At 38.9% G+C, this 19,699-nt stretch overlaps 2 protein-coding genes across 5 annotated transcripts in view; both read right to left on the minus strand.

Annotated features, from left to right (window-relative positions):
- LOC136421314 (transportin-3-like) overlaps nucleotides 1–10,482 on the minus strand; it is a 35,378-nt gene extending 24,896 nt beyond the window's left edge. For 2 of the 4 annotated variants that reach the window (XM_066408530.1, XM_066408528.1), the window contains exons 1-7: nucleotides 10,260–10,482; nucleotides 8,545–8,634; nucleotides 4,898–4,939; nucleotides 4,118–4,189; nucleotides 3,085–3,158; nucleotides 2,311–2,374; nucleotides 970–1,062 (exon numbers count right to left, since the gene is read on the minus strand). In XM_066408530.1, coding sequence (XP_066264627.1) covers nucleotides 970–1,062; nucleotides 2,311–2,374; nucleotides 3,085–3,158; nucleotides 4,118–4,189; nucleotides 4,898–4,939; nucleotides 8,545–8,634; nucleotides 10,260–10,376 — 552 coding nt within the window. In that variant the 5' untranslated portion in view covers nucleotides 10,377–10,482. Of the gene's footprint in view, nucleotides 1–969; nucleotides 1,063–2,289; nucleotides 2,375–3,084; nucleotides 3,159–4,117; nucleotides 4,190–4,897; nucleotides 4,940–8,544; nucleotides 8,635–10,259 lie in introns of all 4 variants that reach the window. The other 2 variants (XM_066408529.1, XM_066408527.1) reach the window with 1 other exon arrangement.
- Nucleotides 10,483–17,703: 7,221 nt separating this feature from the next.
- Nucleotides 17,704–19,070, minus strand: LOC136422180 (carboxypeptidase A2-like). Its single transcript, XM_066409824.1, has 3 exons — nucleotides 18,882–19,070; nucleotides 18,377–18,478; nucleotides 17,704–17,859 (listed from the first exon to the last, which is right to left on the minus strand). The coding sequence occupies exons 1-3, from the start codon at nucleotides 19,068–19,070 to the stop codon at nucleotides 17,704–17,706; spliced, it is 447 nt and encodes a 148-aa protein (XP_066265921.1).
- Nucleotides 19,071–19,699: the final 629 nt, after the last annotated feature.

Genomic DNA, 19,699 nt, shown 5'->3' on the forward strand with positions numbered 1-19,699 from the left:
ACAGAACAGTAAACAAGATAGGCTGTGGGTAAACAATGTTGGTAAACATCACTGACACATGCTATCTGCGCACAGACAACTTAGCAAAGTCTACTTTACACCGGTCTAGTCTGGTACAAGACACTGGTCCACTGGCCGTGGGTAGATAAAATTATTTTGAAAATCCCTGTGTAAGGCCAGACCACTTTTATTTCTTGGTTAACAGATTTTTATTTTCAAAAAAAAATTATTAAAAAAATCATGAAAATAGAAGGCTGGCCCAGCCTTCTGTTTTCATGATATTTTTTTTCTACAATTTTTTTATTTGGAAAATAAAAATCCGTTAACCAAGAAATTAAATTGGTGTAGCCTAAAACAACAAACTAAAACCAAGCCCTCAAAACACTGCACATACAAGCCGTGGAAATAATTTTGGACTGTGGGTGCACCAGTGCAATTGCATAGGTTTGATAAAGGTACTATAGCTGAATTACACACTACTATACTGCAGATTCTTCACAATTCATGTGTCAGAAAAAATAACAAAAAACATATTTGCATTACTATACTAGTAACTTATCATTTTGGAATTGTCATTTATATAATTTTAGATTCAAGATTAGAGAAAATAAAGTTTTGTTGACACTCTACTTAGTGGTAATGGTTTATTCATTGATTCACATTGATTTCACACACGTCGCACACAATGGCAGCCCATTGGCTGAATTGGAGCTCGGACATTACAATTTATAGGTCAGCAAAAACAACAACTTGATAATTCAATTGAAATATTTGAACACTAAGTGAACACTGTGTACCAAGACAACATTGGGAATAAGGACTATATACATTTAAAATCAACAATCAAACTCAGCTTACAAATTGAGGTCAGAGGTACTTGTATGTAACATGCACCAAATATTTTTCTGTACACCTATTCCTCAAAAAGAATTTGAGAAAAATGAAAATCTAAGACTGTTAAACACTGACCAGCAGTTGTACAACCAGGTCGCATGACCCGGCCAGTTCCTCGATAACCTCCCCTCTTCTGTTGGCTCCCAGTCTCAGAGATCTGCTGTTCACCTACATGGAAAAAAAACTTTTCAGTTGAAGAAAATGTGCCGTTTCTCACCCTCATTAAACCCCTATACGTGTGTTGTAGCTCCACGTTACATATAGAACTTTATTGCACGACAATTGTACATGGTACAAAGTATGGCAAGAATACAAAATAATACAAAGTAGAAGTATAGAATAAAACTTAACATCCTAATTACTAATACAATAAAATAAGGGCTAGTATATATTTTGATATAGCATCCTAATTATTACATCGCTCGCGAAAAGGGCCCTGATAATAAGCTCACTGCTGCTTTGGTGGTGACGTCGCCAGAACTATGTCTGGCGGCGGTTATTATCAGGGCCCCTTTCGCGAGCGATGTAACGTGGAGCGATAGGGGTCCTGATTTAATGAGGGTGCCGTTTCTATGTAGCAGGATTGTGTCATACATTACAAGAAGATACAAATGAACATAATGCAACTGTAATGCCGTGATTATCTGGTGTTTAATATAACATTTCCTCCTACATTTAAAAAAGAAAGGAAAACATTAAAGCATATTGTACATGTCACAAAAGTAAGACTGACTAAAATTAATACTTCAAAAAATTACCGTCAATCTCTTCAAAACTAATGCTACAGAAGTATGTGTTGTCTAGGGTACAATGTCATTTAAACACACAAACTTGACTTCATGGATATTATTTTTTATTTTCATTACATTTGTATAAGGTACCAGCTTTACAAAGGAAAAAGATGGCAATTAATAAATCAATATGAAGACAATAAGAACCAAAACTGCTTCTTGTATTCATTTCTTTTCATTGTGTAGGTGTTCATTTGTTCTGCCCATTTTTCATGTTTCTTCACTTTTAAAATCCAGCTATATCTTGTCCGACTTTTCGCTCGTTCTCATTTAAATGTACACATTTTGTAATCTCCGTTACCGATTGAAATAAGACGTTCCTGACATTAGGATATGCCACATATACATGTAAGATATCAAACTGTAGTTTTTATGACGACTTCAAACTTTTCTAGCTTTTAAAAACGGCAGTTGCGTACCTTATATGTGGCATATCTTAATGTCAGGAACGACTTACTTTTAACGGTAAGGGAGATTACAAAATGTGTACATTCAAATGAGAACGAGCGTTTTGAACCCAGTATCGTCTTTTTCACACTCTGAAGAATATCATCCATGAAATAATGTTTGTGTGCTTGAGTAAGAGAATGTAAAGTGAACAGACATGGATCAGGAGGGAACTCACTTCCTCGGGTAGCACAGTCAGAACCTCAAGGAGAAAGGGTAGGTTTCCCACTGTGTTACCAAACCTGTGGGGAGGGGGGCACAAGAGTCCAGCTTTAGTTTCATTGCAATCCACAACTAACTTGAAACAAAAGTCCTTAAGCCCCCGTCACAAATAAGAAATTCAGCTCGGCCGACGTGTTGGCGAGCTTCAAATGTGCATTTTCTGGCCGAAGTACTGTCGATTACGCGGGCTTCGGGTGATTTTTAGAAATCAAAGTTGATCCAAATATTGGCCCTTTACCAGGTTAGTGGCTACTGACTTCGTCCATGTCCAAGAGATGGTACCATCTCAAGGTTTTTTTTTAGTGTTCGACGGACATCACCCGAGATTTTCATTGGAAAATATGGTCGACCAAGCAACAAAATATTGCTTTTCCTGATACTTACATTTCAAGAATATTCTGTATGCTAGTGTACAAGAGAACTGTTACCCTATAGAGTACAAAACTATTTAGGTGCACCAGCGCACCCACAGTCAATAATTACATGTAGGTGCACAGCTCTAATTTTGGGTGCACACAGGTGCACATGCACCCACAATTTCGAGCCCCGCTACTGTGACTATTTTCCTCAAGTGGCTTGTCTCAAGTTGTCACTAGAGACAAGTTTGACTGTACATGTATCACTATCAGAATACAATATGAAGTAATACCCACACCTATAGTAGACTAAAAAAAATCTTGAGATGAAGTGTATGACAGCATAACACTGTAAAAGAAACGGTTTTCCTTACTTTTCTATAAGTTCCTTTGCAGGACACTTCCACCCTGCAACCTGTAACGCCAAGTCGGCCAGGGCAAGAGCCAGCTGTAGGGGGGAGGTAAACAATGTTACATGTAGGTGAGCTGAACAGCTCACAACAGCACAAAACATTACAAAAGGTCCCTTTAATAGACAGTGACAATCTATGGAAAATCTTTTATTCTTTTAGTACAAAGATGATACAGAAAAGCTTTCTTTTTAAAGTGACATGTTTTACTGCTACAACACTACTAGTAGTATCTAGATTTGAATTTCAACTTTCATCATTTTGCCAGGTACCCTACAATCACCACATTTAAAAAAAAAGGTGTTATCACAGTCTTCTCAGGAATATTTTTCACACATGGATTTCTGCATAACTCAGGAGTTACTGATGATGTACATGTATTAGTAGATCTATTCAAATTCGTGTTTCTCTTTTATTGATATGTAAATGTGGCAGACTTTGCAATGGGGTAAATCGTTAGAATTATAAGAGTATACTTTACAAGATACAAAACATGGCTTAAAACCAAATCTAAGCCTTTTTACAAGTCTTACCAAGTCAAAAGTGGTCATTGCTGTTCTGTTTGTTTGTATTGCATACCCGGTAAACCGCCTCAAGGCGTAACACACCAGCTTTGTACTGAAGAGTACAAGCTGCATATCCGGACAGATTTATATGATACACTCACATCGGGAAGGACCCCTTCTCTTTTCGATAAGTGTGGTGGGTTCTTTTATGAGCTCAAGGCGTGGATCTCCTCAAACACAGGATCTCCATTTAACGTCCTATCCAAGGGATGTCCCTAACAGAAGCTAGGTACTCATTTACACCTGAGTGAAGTGAGGAATGTCGTGTAAAGTGCCTTTCCCAAGGGCATAACATCAACGGGACAAATCAGGGAACCCCAGATTCGAACCCTGTACCTCTGGGTTCTGGGGCCAAACACCCTGCCATTGTTTCTAAAGTAGTCTACTGAAAAACAGTTTGAGTCAAACCAAAACAAAAGAAGACTACCAACCTGTGTGATGATGACCGGAGAGGCGTTAGACACCAGATTCTGGGCGTGGTTCAACAGCGACTCTTTCAGAGACTAAACATGCGAAAAAATAACTTAAAAACTATTGCCATGGCAACTGTACACAACGGTGCAATGGTTAGTGTTATCATGAGCCATTGTTTTAGATCCAGTTGTTTGATTGATATGATTACAAACTACAGAATACAGAATAGAAGGCAATAACATGTAAATATGCCGGTTCTTGTGACTTGTGACAACAAGTACTTGAAACTTCAAAAGGGCCAAAAAAAGTTTCTCATGTTTCTCATTTGTTTTCTAGCTGCATTCAAGGGCATTGTCAGAAAAACGTTGACTGTAATTATAAGAAATAGTGACATACATGTACAGCTGTAATGTTACCAATTGTTGGCTTATTAGTTATAAAATGTAGTCAATAAGATAAAGTACATAGCAGTGGTATCCATTCTGTTTTAGGCCCAGCCTATTGGCTGGCTGTAGTACTGTACTACCCTCACAACAGAGGGTACAGCAAATGGGCTGGACCTAAAAATGGAATGGATACCAGGCTGCATTGTGATGTGGTATGACCACTCCTGTATAGGGGCCACCTGGCTATTGGGCCAATTTTCCCATAACTCCATGTAACCCAACTGCCTATTGGCTTTTTGTTAAGCCCCTTGAGTGGCCTTTGTTGAAGATTACAAGTGTCACAAGAGCCAGCATATCTGTATATGTATCTGCCTGAAACTACGATGTGTTCATTACTGTTGAATCATGTACCTGGTGTGCTGATTGTGGGAGCTCGTGGAAAGCATACTGGATCTGTGGGGAGGGTACAACAGCACAACAGTTCATTGTTTCATTCATTTGCACATTAAAAAGAAACAAAATCATATAGTAACATCAATACAAAAGGAACACACAGTATTTTTTTTGTGGGATCCAAAACAGAAAGTAAAAGTATGACAATAATTACTGTTGATTATGATATACATGCATATAACAAACAAAATTAAGCAAATGAAAGAAGCCATTAGATTTAGAATTATAGGTAGAACAATATATCTATTATCATGCTATGTTGCTAAGATTACATGTACATTGTATGTCTAATAAGTAAAATGACTGTCCCATGCAAAATCACACAACAAAGAATTTCACGTACAGATCTTTAATATGATACCACATGTCAAAAATGTTACTATCAACTACATGTCAAGTAATTAAGTCATCAACTTTAAGTACTAGTATATATTAGTAATATTATCATTGTTTGCATATTCATGAAATAATGCAAAGTATGAAAGCTATGCATGTAGCTGAGAAAAGTTGTGCAATATAGCCAGCTGCCTTTGTGTGCGTTACCTCCAACCGTTGACCAATAAAGGTACAGATGCATGCATAATCAATTAATCATTAACAACGTTGCAAACAAATGAATGTCAGTACATGAAGCTGAATATAGACTGTGGAAAAAACATGTACTTTGGTTTTATATTTTGGTTTTACATTTTATATACTTTGTACCTACATGTAGTACAATTGTCGTGCAAGTAAGTTATTATTATTTTAGTGCATTTTTTCATTATCTTTGTGAATTCCTTATCTACAAAAGAAGTAGGCGAAATTTAATGCTTTTTTATGCTTATATTCCAGTGTCTTAAAAGGGCAAACATGAAAATTCAACTGACTTTGCTAACCCTCCATAGCAAAGTATAATGAAATTCTTAATCTTTGCTTCTTCCTATCTATGCAAGCAAGAAATTTTATAAACATATGTTCAAACATGGTGAGTTTGAAACAAATGCAAAATATAATATAAATATTATAAACCATCAGTTAATACAGCTCAATTAGCGTTGCCATCCCCTGACCGATGCAGTGTTATTAAATCATCTCTGTCCCGATGTCTAATTAAACATTATGCTAATGAGTCTGGGTTGGATTGTAGAGGTCACTGGACTAATTGCATGGTCCCAGGACGTCAATCGCATGACCATAACAAACGGTCAGATGGTAGATATTACAGCTGGACAATTCCCTAAACACCTACTTGTCATAGGGAGTCAATGTGACATTCACATTTCAAGGTCAAACTGACACACAATGACAATGAAATTCTGGGCCCAAATATTATTTTTTAAACAAATGTACGTTATGCTGTTTTTTTGGCTTGCTTGTGTGTCTGTGTGTGACTGTGAATATGTCTGCATGTTTGTCTGTGTGTGTGTGTGTGTGTGTGTAAATGTGTGCGTGTATGTGTGTGTGTGAATCTGTGAGTGTATGTGTGTTTGTATGTGTAAATGAATGTGTGTGTGTGTGTACTGTTTGTATGTGTGTGTGTCACGATGTAGCATTGACATATATATCCTCAGTGCTACCCTCTATATCTATGGGACTATAGAAAGTTTGCAAAGCACAATGGGTAGGGTGGTGAAGTCTGCTATTTCTGATTGCATTATTCAATTTATTGTACTTCTTTTAGTTTTACTTCATCATAATATATATATACTAAAATCATATATCTTTATCATATATTTACGGTTAATTACCAAAACTAGGACTTGTGATGACAGATTTTATGTACAGTAATTCTCTGTGCCAATTTTTTGTCCCTCATGACTTTCCTCTGTTAATTGCATGCACTAATTATGTGCTAATTACATAACTATGGATGACCTAGTTTCCCCTGCCACTGTATATGTTTTCTTTACTATGGAAATGCTGTTTAAGCGTTTTGCCTCCTGGTTTTGTGCTCTTTTAATTCAACCAAAAGGTTTAAGTTAAAAGTACAACTACAGACACAAGTCAATGCATAAAAAATTACTATCGCAAAAATTAGAGTTTTCCCTGTATTTCAATATGGATGTCATCTTTCAGCTTCTTTTAGTTAATAAAAAAAAAATTCAACTTAATATGTAAAACTCACTCACTCTCATCAATAAAACAAAGGGTTTTTTTATCTTGATAAAACCTCCTTGAAAGAATCAATAAAAGAAATTATTATTCATTTTCTGAAGATCAGTAGAATTACAGGAATGTATGGCATTCTTTAAAACCATTGAAGGTATGTGACTGTTATGTTGCTAGTAATAATAATTTCCTGAAAGAAAAGAAGGAATCTATTTTATAAGTACAAATGGGTTATAATCACTCAGTATGGCCACATTATACCTGTTTTTGCCCCACAAGGGTTTAGCTATGTGTTGATCTGGAAAAATTTCCAGCCAAACTAAACAAAAGACGAGCCAACAACAAAGAACTGGAACCATTCACGGAAATGTCACTCTGCCCAAAATGTCAGCGAAACTTTCTATCATCCACGGACTAACACGACAATTACGTGCAAAGTACACGGGCGGCGTAGGATCGATGAAAGGCCGTGTTAATGTCATTTGTAGTTTATGTCCCTTTGGGGATGGCACTGAAATTTTCTGCTACCATGAAACAATGATAATGACTTTAATTCAATCTGACTACATGGGTCTGTGTTCCCACATAGCAAATTAATCACATTTTGTATTTCTCTTGGGATTGGAAAATCATATGAAAAAGTATTCATTGAATAGAAATTGTAGACCACTAAAAAGTCTATATGAAAGTCGAAAAAACATGTTTTAAAAGATTACTTTTGGCCTTTCACCTAGTTCCTTCTGCTTGTGGCTTGCCTAAATTGACAAGTTTTCATTTATAATCAGGGTTTTTTCTAGATAAATCAAACAAGAGGGAGCACACATAGGCGAGGGAGCCAATTCTAGGTATTTATCATTTTATGGAAGAATTGATCGCTGAGGGAAGGTGGTATGCTGGGGATTAAGCTAAAATCTGAATTCGACAAGGGGGTGCTGGGCTGAAACAAGAGGGCGCAGCACCCCTCTTTCCCAATTTAGATGAACCCCTGATAATGATCACAATTGCCATATGTTGACACCCATACATTTTGTAGATTTGTACAAAGGACTATTACTTAAAGTTAGATCTACAATGTAAGTCTCTGAACTGCTTCCATACTCTGCCATGTCAACAATGTTTAATCAATTTGTACAAATACATCACCTCACTGCATCACCTGTATCTGTATAACCAGTATAGTCACCCTTCGGTGTCATATCAGTTCACAGACGCACAGCGCAGCAGCAGCTGGTTATATCACACTGAACGACCTGTCACACCTAACCTTTGCATATCTAGCTGCAAGCATTGTTTAAGGCTATCTAATGAGGATACCCCTAATGTACCAGGTAGTAATGAGTTCCACTCTACGATAGTTCTAGAAAAAAAAAATTTTGACATCCCAACTTAACCCTGGATTGATATTAATAACCTCGTACTTGAAGACATGGCTACATGCATTTCTTGTTCTTTTCTAAACTGGTATCATAATATCTTATATATTTCACGGTTGCTATGACCACCAGGTCATTTACCTTTGTCCTCATGGTCTGTGCAGCAAAGTAACTGGTCTCCAGATCCTGGCCATTCCTCAGCAGCTGGTCTGCTACTTCCCATGCAAACACCTACAACAACACAACATGCAAAATTGTACAACATGTAATGTACCATGGTTCGGTTTGTAGCTTACAAGTCACTAGGTTGGGATCCTATGCTATCGGGGTTCCCTGATTTGTCCCGTTGACTTTGTGCCCTTAGGAAAGGCACTTTACACGACTTTCCTCACTTCACTCAGGTGTAAATGAGTACCTAGCTTTGGGTAGGGACGTCCCTCGGATAGGACGTTAAATTATAAATGGAGGCCCCGTGTTTGAGGAGAGCCACACCTCGGGCACGTTAAAGAACCCACTGCACGTATCGAAAAGAGTAGTGTGAGTGGTTCAAAAACGACAGTCCTATGGCCACACATGGGGAAATTGTCGTATTGAGGTCACCTGCAGTCACAATCTTCCCCACCAACCTCTGCTTGGAGAGTAGTTTTTTCTCACTGTTTAGAGAATTGACATATATTGCTACTTGACATATTTTACATTACATGTTCTACCTTGATGCCTAACCATCTATGTCATATTGGATCAGTCTTATGTTTTTTGCAGCTTGTAATCACTGAAGAAATCTGTTACACCTTGTGTCAGTTTACTAATTATGCGGAGTAAACAAACAAACAAGGGGTGTTGTATCTTTCTCCAGTGACAAGCCTGTGAACAAATGTAAACACAACTGTGTAACTGGTCTTCGTCCAGTTCTTGTCCAGTTGTGTACAAACATTTGAACAGATAAAACTTTTTCTTTCTTTTCTTTACATATGTAGAAAGCTACCATAGCATAATTAGCACTAACTGAGAAAACTGTTAAACTTTAAAGACAATTTTCAGCATTGAAATATTTCGACAAGGACAGATTTTACAGACATACCGGTTACGAATAAACTATTATCATTGCATGCTTTTTAAACTTAAAGTAGGCTTGGGGGAGGGATAAAGGGACTATGCATTGTCTGCACAAGTATCAAGACTAGGACAAAGTCCATGCTGCTTGGCTGAGGGTGAAACAAACAATATGTGTGTACAGAGTTTATCAGGTAGCTAAATAAAGAAAATATATTTTTATCAAGAAGATGACTTAGATAATTTCATTACCACATATCTAAACTAACCGACTTTGCGAACAACAAACTAGGATACAAATTTTCTTAAGATTCAAATTGTGTAAGGGGGAGACACTTCACAACACTTCAGTGTACACACAATTTTAACAATATTTTGCTACACATGCAAGTTTTCAAAGGTGATACGTAATAGTTTGAACTTGAAGATTTTACACTTTTTTCCAACACAGAATACACTCCATTACATTTTTATTAAAGATAGCATGAAAATGATGACGAGGGCGATACTTGGACTGGACGTTTTGAGGCACAAGTGAGGCGGTAAACTTTGCCCTGCGCACGGCATGCTAAGATGACAAAGTCTAAAGGTTGGCACGCAAAAACTCCGGTATTTGCTATCAAACTAAGATAACCGTTACGATCAGTTTGAATATGATAAGGAGTACATAACTCTAGTGTAGAATCTCACGTATTAGTGACTGTAAATTTTCATAAAACGCTGCGATGTAAATTTTGCAAAATCTCTCTCGAGGTTTCGCCCCCCTCCCCACGCCTAGGACAAAACACATCCGGTATACATACCGAGCGCTGTAGCTCTCCAAGCCAGGCCGACGCTCTTTCTTTGCAGGCAGGATCGGGGTTGTGGTACAAAGTTTGGATGGCCTGGACCACAGTTTCCGTACTCGGAGCCGAGTCCATAGCGAGAGAACTTCGTGAGGACAAAGCGAGGAAAAAACGCACGGCGGCTAAAATCTGTGCATTGCGCTAGATTTCAATGGCGGCCTCGGTGTGAGGCATGTCGGGAACTAAAGGTCAAAGGGCAAAAAAATTGCAAAGGCGGGAAAATTGTCAGACGACATTTCGGAAACATTTTCAAATGCTATTTGTAATAGGTTGTTCACAATGTTTGCATCCTAGCTTTACCTGTAAATTCTGTTCCAATTTCCTTTGTTTTGGCACCTTTCGTACGATTTCTGAGCTAACAGAACGGGGAGTAAAAAGTCTGCGCACGACACATTTTCTGAAGGAGAATCGCAGATGAAAGAATGATATTCAGCACGCCTTTACTTAATTTATTCCTTACACTCAGTATTCATGACCAATGCCACTTTATTTTGTAATTTATAATGTTATTTTTCTCAAATTCATCTGCATTTGTAACGTTACATTCTTATTGTAAAAATCAAATGGATGCTTGTTATAAGGTTGCATGGAAATATTAAACGTTACATCGGGTATGTTATTACTATGGAGGATACAAAATGTATAACGTTAACGTTGATGCATTGAGATTTTTCTACCAAAAATCGAATGCCCTTGTCTCTATTTAGTAGTGGTCATGTAAAATGATAAAGGGCCACCATGCATTTTTTCCAGCCCTATAGCATATGCTACTAACATAACCCCTGTCCTTGGTGCTGAACAGTTTCCTTTGTCAGTTGAACTACCAACAATGTATTTTTGACTAGAGTAAGAATGATCCGGTGCAAATAGATATTACAAGCCAGCATTCTAAGGGTGAACAACTGTGTAACAAACATTGTGTTATCTGCAGTTTGCAAATTGTTGTCTTTTCTTCGTTATCAGTTGTGCACCTGCCATTTTCTGTCTGATTTCTATCTCAAAAGCAATTCTATCTTGTCTTTTTTGTCTTTGTCTTTTTATTTCGCACAGGTAAAAGAATTTTACATACATATGACAGATCAATACACATAGTGCCGGGGAAGGTAGAGACCAATGTGGTCTATAATATTCCATCCCCATTTTTCAAACAGAATGAATTACAATGATAAATTAAGATATAGAGAAAAAAATAACAACTTAATATCGTAACAAATAACAAATCAATAACTAATCTTAGGCAGAACATCGTCATCTATTGTTTCGTAGACATCCGTACTGTTTTGATTTTCTTTTATGTGGTCCAGTAAAGCCAGTTGGAGAAAAGACAGTCTATTGACACGTGTACCCCTGGGTCCCCAGTCAAAGCTAAAAGTGTTTCCTAGCAACAGTGGTGCGAAGGCTGAGAAAACAAGGAAGCACCATCACACAACTGATACGTATTTTTCACGCGGGCACTTTCTTGGATTTTTAGGATTTTCTAAGAATATTTTGTAAAACTCTCTTGTACCCATGGCACTCCATTAAGAGATGCCTAACGCCACATGAAAAAAACAAACATTGGGAATACCTTGCACACAGGTGTAGATGCACAATGTCCAGACAGTTGAAATCAGTAGAAGCCAGACTGATGCACAGCGCAGAAGAAAAGCGGATCCGCAGAAAAGGGGTTTTGCAACAGAACTAAGTCAGCTTACAGATGTGATTTTTGTGGCAGAGACTGCCATTGTCGTATAGGGCTGTTTAGCCATAGTCGATGCTGTAGGGCTGTTGTGAATTAGGATTTTACCATACTGACCGACGGAGGCCATATATATATGTTGCATATTGGTTCAGCTACGAGTATATAGGCGGTTTGTTAATTATATTGGAGTGTACGTTATACAGGAACATACGTAACTCTTTTATTGGTGCCCTGAATTTAGATACACAAAATAAACAGTCAGTAAAAGATGAACTATTTGTATATTTAATAACATCCTCTGACAACACTGTACAACAAAAACTCTGTGAATTCGTATACACTTGTTTTAAGGAGAGATGTAAACAATAGCTTTAATGATAGCTAGCATTATATGTTTGATTATTGTGTAATCGATAGATATATTATACCATAGATTTAGTTGTTTTGTTTATCTCACTGTTTAAGAACGCTGTATACGTAACGATTCTCTACACTGAATACATTTCATGTGATATTGAAACTACTACTGCATTTAGCCCATGTGGACAGGAACGTACAAATAAAGATCATTGTCATTAATAGTAATTGCAAATAGCACGAAGAGTATACATTTTTGGGTGATACTCAAATATATAAAGTGAGGGAATTTGCTTCTATAACTATATAGGGTATTTCTGTCAATAACATATAAACAATATTACCGAGCTTTCACCATCTAGAAGACCTCCAAAAAACTTCATCTCTACTAAAATCACAAAACCCACTAATCATTAAAAACGTGGGACTTTTCATCAGCCACTGCCTCCAAAGAAGAAGTCAAACCCCCCAGTAATGTTGTACGTAGAAATTTTAGTTAGATGCATAGAATAGACACTCGCTACCATTGTTACCATTCCTACTGTTTGTACCCTTGCAATAAGCCTACGGGCATGAATTTGCAAATAAAACATTTAATTTAATAAATTATATATAGTACAATCTACGATGGAGTGCACTTGATTTTCTACTGTATCAGAGGTACACAACAGATTCTATGCTCATGTAGAATGCTTGAGCATATAGCAAGGTTGGAATGCCTTTTTCTTGCGTAGCACATTATCTTAGTTTATCATTGATCGTAATCGGTACGATCTAATTCAAATTCAACGTTAAACATTGTCGAAAAATTATTCGTGAAAAGGAATTGTTCGCTTTAACTCTACGTGGGAAGTTATTTTCTATTCTGAACTCAGTTATGAACTTTGTTGTTATTAATATTTCTGTCAAAGGGTTTGTGCGATGTATGTAACATGAGCTTTAGTCTTAATATGAAGCTGCTTGAGTGAAAATACGCATCATCAGTGACGTGGCGAGTAGCCATTGGTAGACAGCAAAGCCCTGGAGACGTCCGGTACTTTCCGCCCCACTGGTTGGGTAGGGAACGTACTCATAGTTCGGCCCGTCCCACACGTATAGACCGACCTGAAATGTGTGACAAGATTTCATCAGATCTTCGGATACAATACTTTGCATTGGTAGAATGCAGATTATATACCCAAGAAAGAAATAAATTGTATAAGCTTGTACAAAAGCTATTTCCCTACTTCACACATTTAAGTACTGTACAAAAATTCATATTCCTAATGCGACTAGACAAACTTCCCATTGAAAAACATGTCTGTTCTTTTATATCTACTATATATACCCGAAAAGCGAGGAGAAGTAGAATTTATCTTAAGATAGTCATATTCTTTTTGTATCCGTGAACTGTACTAGTTCTTTTGTTTTGTTGTGACCTGTACTTTGCCAAGTGTGGCAGAAATGTGCAATAAAGGTCTTCATTCATTCATTATATATATCTATAACTTATATATCCCTCGGCAGCCTGTGTTGTCTAATAGTAATTGAACTACCTCTGAACCTATTGCTATGTGTTTTAAAATTGCAACCTAGAGAGTTAAATTTTAACGTTATAACGTTAAAACATAATCCACTGTTCTTTTAAGTATCTATAGTTTGGTTTTGGAGCATAGTCTCTATGATATGATACAATTCTTTTGCACACTCAGCATGCAATATTGATAAAAGAGACGGCTACATATTAGTATTTCATATTTCGTCTATTTAATTAAACATTTCCCCTTTAGCATGCCCGCACACCGATCTAGTGTTGACCTTCTTCAAACAAGTATGGACCGTGTTGCAAAGTATGGATATATCTATCATAGATACACATGTACCTGAATGAAGGCAGGAAACATCTCTTGTGCAGTAGGTACGATCTGGTCGGGTGGGAGAAGGAAAGTGTACTCCCAGCCGTCATCCCGTAGCTCAATAGTGTAAGAGTGAACAATCCCTGCCTTGTCGTACGCCCAATCCTTAGAAGAACCAGTTGCTTCGTCTGTGGAGGAGGCAACGTGAGAAAAGAATTTCAGATGAAACATACTAGTACAGTCTTATACGCTCCTTGCACCTTTAGTATCTTGCCCCCCCCCCTTTGGATAGTCGATGAATAATGCTTTATGTTTTTAGATAGTTACTGTCATTGCATTGCCTCCCAAAACGCAATTTCACGTTTTTTTTGCTGCTTTGTAATAGTCAAAACGAGTTTCTATTTACTATATACTTATGTAGGCAGCGTAAGTTATAACTTATCTTCTAATGCTATATGGTGAGGTGCAATGTTTGTTGAAATATGCATGCTGCGATAGCTTGGCTTTTGGATATAGTCAGCGATTACACTATCTAACTCCAACCAGACACTAAGGTAGCCTGGTCCCAGTCTCGAGGGGTCGGCTTAGGGGTGTTTTACCGGGCCCAGTCTGCTTTATTGAACCGTTTCTGATAACCTTTCTACTTCCGCTGCCACCCTACTTCCGCTTCCACCCTATACTAGCCCTATACTATACTGTACCCTCGGTGCCTCCCCGATATCTCTACGTCAATGTGAGTGACCCTCACCCGCCCAGACAGCTTAGCCCGCTCGGGGTGTTGTTTACGGCCTTGGATAGATTAGCTCGGCACTTGGGTCGGCGGTAAAGTAGGATGGCAGCGGAAGTAGGGTATAGCGGAAGTAGGATGGCAGCCAGAGGTAGAAAGGCCATCAGAAACTGACTGGCCCGGTAAAACACCACTAAGCCGACCGTAGAGACTGGGACCAGGCTACCCTATACCGCCGCGAGCTCATTAAATCCAAGGCCGTAAACAACACCCCGAGCGGGCTAAGCTGTCTGGGCGGGCGAGCATCACTCCCAGCGCCGTAGAGATATCGGGGAGCCACCGATGGTATGGTTTCCAGGCTAACACAAAGGTTGCTAAAAAGAAAACTAAAAAAACATCACGTACATAGTAAGGCAGCCGAACGCCCTGATCGGTACTGTTTGCCATGCACTCTGCTGATGGCTGCGGTGGCTATTGCTGACAGCTTAACCTGGCAGTGCAAAGAAACATTTTTTTGTTACATACATCCTCTGACCAAGTCCTTTTATAATCTAATCACTAAATCAGTACATTTGAAATTACATGATTATATATACATATTATATAAAGTAGAGAAATTAACGAAGTCCTTCAAGGACGAATCATGATACGTCATCTCAATGGATTGAGTAGCAACTTTATTCTATAAACTATGAGCAACTTGCCCCCTGAGAATGTATGTAAAAAAATTGTAAATGGAGCTGCTTGCTCAACCGTTTGAAACAAATAAAAAAAAACTATGATCTACGTCTTTGGGTGAGGTTTCTCGTAATAATGTGTGTCTGTAATAGCTTAAGCTAGTTGGGCAACCCTGGCATGTAAATACATTGTACGTGCATGCAAAACGAATAAATAAATAAAAAATGTGTGTCTGGAATAAAGAGACGGGCCGGCAAGATCACTGAGAATAACTTACATGATCTTCGTAGTCAGAGGGGATTTTTGTCGCGTTGTAGCCGTACGGAGACATCCACAGCTGACTGAAGGAGTGTAGGGACAGGTAAGCCTGTATCGCCCCCCGGCGCTCCAGGATGAAGTCTGACACTCCTTTGGTCTCCGGCTCTGACAGTGGAGACCGGCCTTTGTAAAGGTCACTACAAGGATCCGTACTCGACCCGATCTGACCTGTAATACAATGATTGATGGCTTTATTGTTCAATAATTGTATGCAATGCAACGTATAGCGACTTGCAACAGAATTACATGTTACATAGAGTTACATGTATTTACTTGTAAAGTCTTTGGTACCTGTGAAATTTGTGGTGTCTAGGCACTTCCTTATATACTGTCCTATATTCACACTACAGAAACCATCGTATGTCACTATGTGATTAAATTTGATCTGTTGAGAAGAATGCTAGTATAGAAGACGACAATAGGTGTTATGTTAGTCATTGATACCGTTTGTTAGTCGGTTTAACTGGAGAAGTTGTGGATGGATTTTCTAGCAGCTTTCAATGGTAACTGACTAACGAAAGGTTTTTGTGAATCTTTTGACTTAAAACTCACCTCCCCAGCTTACGTCCCAGTTGCGGTTCAAGTCAACGCCCAAGCAGGTGCAGTTCCGGACAGTGGGTTCTGTACAGGTGCAGTTTCGGCCTATGTCGTCCCCGGTACAGGTGCAGCTGCTTGTTGGGTCACCGTTCCCATCATCACACGTGCTGTTGTAGTAAGCGGTAGACTTTCTCCACAGCCTCCTCTGTGCAAAGGTAAGCTTGGTTTCATAATGGTCGCTACTTCACTTAGAAATATATATCTGTGATTTTTTAAAGGGGTATCTGCCATGGGGATATATGCTAGATTATCACAGTGATACCGACAGAAATGAATGCATGTTTTGTACATATACATATATATATATATATATATACATAGTTTGGGTGTTTTAACATCTTTCTGGCACTGCAGTGAAACTTCCGATTCTTTTTTAACCCCATGGCTACGGTTTATGGGTGCACGTGGCAGGTCGCATGCAAAATTTAAGTACTCTTGGCGGCGAAAAGCTGGTTTTGAAAAGGAAATACGGTTGACACTCACCGCAGGGTGTGACCATGAGTAAATGTATCCGTCCGCGTTGATGACAGGGGCGATGTACCAGTCTAACTTCTCCAGAAGATCTGTTACGGTCTGGTCATTGCCATAACGTGTCACCAACTAAAGAAACATGAAATGAGGTAAAGGGGTGAAGTTGAGGCACAGTTAAATAAATGGCGTAAGGGGGGTAGGTACTGAAGTTACGTTACGTGACCTTTTACTCCCCTTGCAAGAGTGGTGCATCCTCCCAGCAGACCCGATATGTTCGTTACCTCTCATAGCGGCCCTGCCCTTCCGAGCCCCTGAACACGCTTCTGGCGACGTCACCACCAAACAGCTTTCAGCCAATCAGAGGGTTTGCTAAAGCTCATTTTGAGCAAAGCCACAAAGGACGCTGGTAAGCTATCAACCAATCAGCTTACGTCTTAGATCGCTACTTAATTATTCATGAGCAACCAACGACTGTTTGTGCCAAATAAGGCTAGCTCATTAATCATTTATGAGCAACTGTCAGTGACGTCCCCAGAAGCCAGAATTTCCGTTCAAAAGATCAGGGCTGAAACCGGGAGGGTTTGCCGAACATTTCCCGAGCGGGTTTCAGCGCTGATAAAGGAGAGCGGAGTGGTGAGATCGGATTGCTCTGTATACATGTTTTGTTGTGGTATCATGGCAGCGTTATACTCACACTTAGATGTAACATATGGAGACGCATCTCCCGAAGAAGCACAACTAGATAAGCATGTCTAGATCTGCGTAGAAGATTGAAAACTGATAACGCACCTGGTGAATGAAGTACAGAGCTGTAGCTGGGGCGACCCACTCCCGAGCATGGATTCCAGCATCCATCCAAACCGCACGCTTTGGAGTATTCTTTGCTACACCGATCTAATAATGATAATAATAATAATAGTTTATTGGTCAGAAATTACCCGTGCAATGGCAGCCAGTGCTGAATTGCTGCAGGGTTTACAATCATATAATACAGAACAGATACATATTTGCTCCACACTTGCACTTTGTGGAACTATCCCAAGGGTCTGGGCGGCTGCCATTCGGCGACAGCAGGTGACCTCAATACGACATTCCCCAACCGAAGTCAGGTACCCATTCACACCTGGGTGGAGTGAGGAAAGTCGTGTAAAGTGTCTTTCCCGAAAAGGGCACAACATTGGGACCTCTCGGTTCTGAGCGAAACACTCTGCCGATTGCGCCACACAATGCCACATCCAGGCAAGGACTAAAATAGAATTCGACCATGCATTTTTGAACAGTTGCTTTGTACAATATGATGACGATAAACCTTACAAATACAGCCAACCGCATTCAAGCTAGTTGTATATGGATGGTGGTAGCTTTTAGTGATTCTTACTGCACTAATGCGGTATAAAATAAGCCAACGAACCTTTATCGCCACGACTGGTCTTCCCTCAAACGTGTGTGCTACGTTTACCACAGTTGCGAGGTTGGGGTACTTTCCTACCGTGTCCCTAAGGTATTGAAGTATCTACGGACATGAAGAGGGAAAATTGTCATGTCAACTTCTCTTGCCTACTAAGTATTTTACACTTATCATGGTACCTTGGTAACTTTAAATGTTCTTCATTTTGGGGGATTGATACAAATGGTTAGGCTAATGGGTTGATAGAAAGGAATGATTAAAACCAATGTAATATATGCATAGTGTTGTCCTATCTCTTTTAGTTTTATTTGCCTAAATACGAGCGTAAACAAAACAATAACAACATCAGAAGCCATATCATCCTGCTGACTGAACAGAAATCATTAATGCACTCCTAACTCCTAGATTGACTTAGTATTTTCTTTGCCAAACAAAACATTCTTGGAGGAGGTATAACTATTTTGAGAACAACTGTACAGTACTATTGGAACAAAAATGATGAACTCGCCTCATCATAAGGATGATATCTAGCAAAGTTGAACTCGCCGACTTTGTCGTCTTCGGCCAATCGTAGGTTCTCGCGAATATGATCCTCAATATACTCGCGGTAGTCCTCCACGTGCACCTCGAAGGGCAATTTGTAGTGACGTAGCAGATCTTTGAACTCGTCCACGATGGAAGGTCCTACCGTAACCATGACTTCGTCGCCTGTGCCGGGTTTGATGACTGAATTTTGGAACTGGAATCATATATTATAAAGATGATATCATATTTTCAATTATTTGAGGCGCAAAAGTTCCACCTACTCACACGATGTGATCACCATACTTCTACTTTATTCTATAGTCCCTATAGCGTAACTACCATATAGCCTAGAGGTATAGAAATGTTTAGCAATTTACAATATACAGTATATTAGTACATAGTAGTGCTGCATACTACCTAAAACTGATGAGGTACAGGTCCAAAATACCGGATCATGAAGTACCGGTACTGTGCCGATATAAATTTACACCAAGTTTGTGTGCTTATTTTGTCACTGATCTCCTGACCTCGTGCAACACCAGTTATTACCAAAGTGACACCATGGAACAGCTTTACGAATATTTAGGCAGGCAGGGAGTTTTGGTAGCAAGGCCAAGGGAGTTTGGCGGTAGGAAACCTACTTGTGTTCTTTGAATGAATATACTGACAAGTTGAAAACAGTTTATCTATGTTTCTGTCATTATTGAAGAAGTTCAGAAAAACATAGTGAATTTTTCAAATTGTTCATGTACAGGTACAGGTCCGAACCTGTACCTAAACCTATAAACCGGTACCTGTACC

The sequence above is a fragment of the Branchiostoma lanceolatum genome, chromosome 16 (assembly GCF_035083965.1).
Source record: "Branchiostoma lanceolatum isolate klBraLanc5 chromosome 16, klBraLanc5.hap2, whole genome shotgun sequence".
NCBI classification, from domain to species: Eukaryota; Metazoa; Chordata; class Leptocardii; order Amphioxiformes; family Branchiostomatidae; genus Branchiostoma; species Branchiostoma lanceolatum.

Excerpts from the sequence above, each read along its gene's own strand:
- LOC136422180 (XM_066409824.1), bottom strand. The coding sequence starts at position 19,070 with ATGGTTACGGTAGGACCTTCCATCGTGGACGAGTTCAAAGATCTGCTA. Across the intron at positions 18,479-18,881 it reads GATATCATCCTTATGATGAG|ATACTTCAATACCTTAGGGA; the intron begins GCGAGTTCATCA and ends TCATGTCCGTAG. Across the intron at positions 17,860-18,376 it reads GACCAGTCGTGGCGATAAAG|ATCGGTGTAGCAAAGAATAC; the intron begins GTTCGTTGGCTT and ends TATCATTATTAG.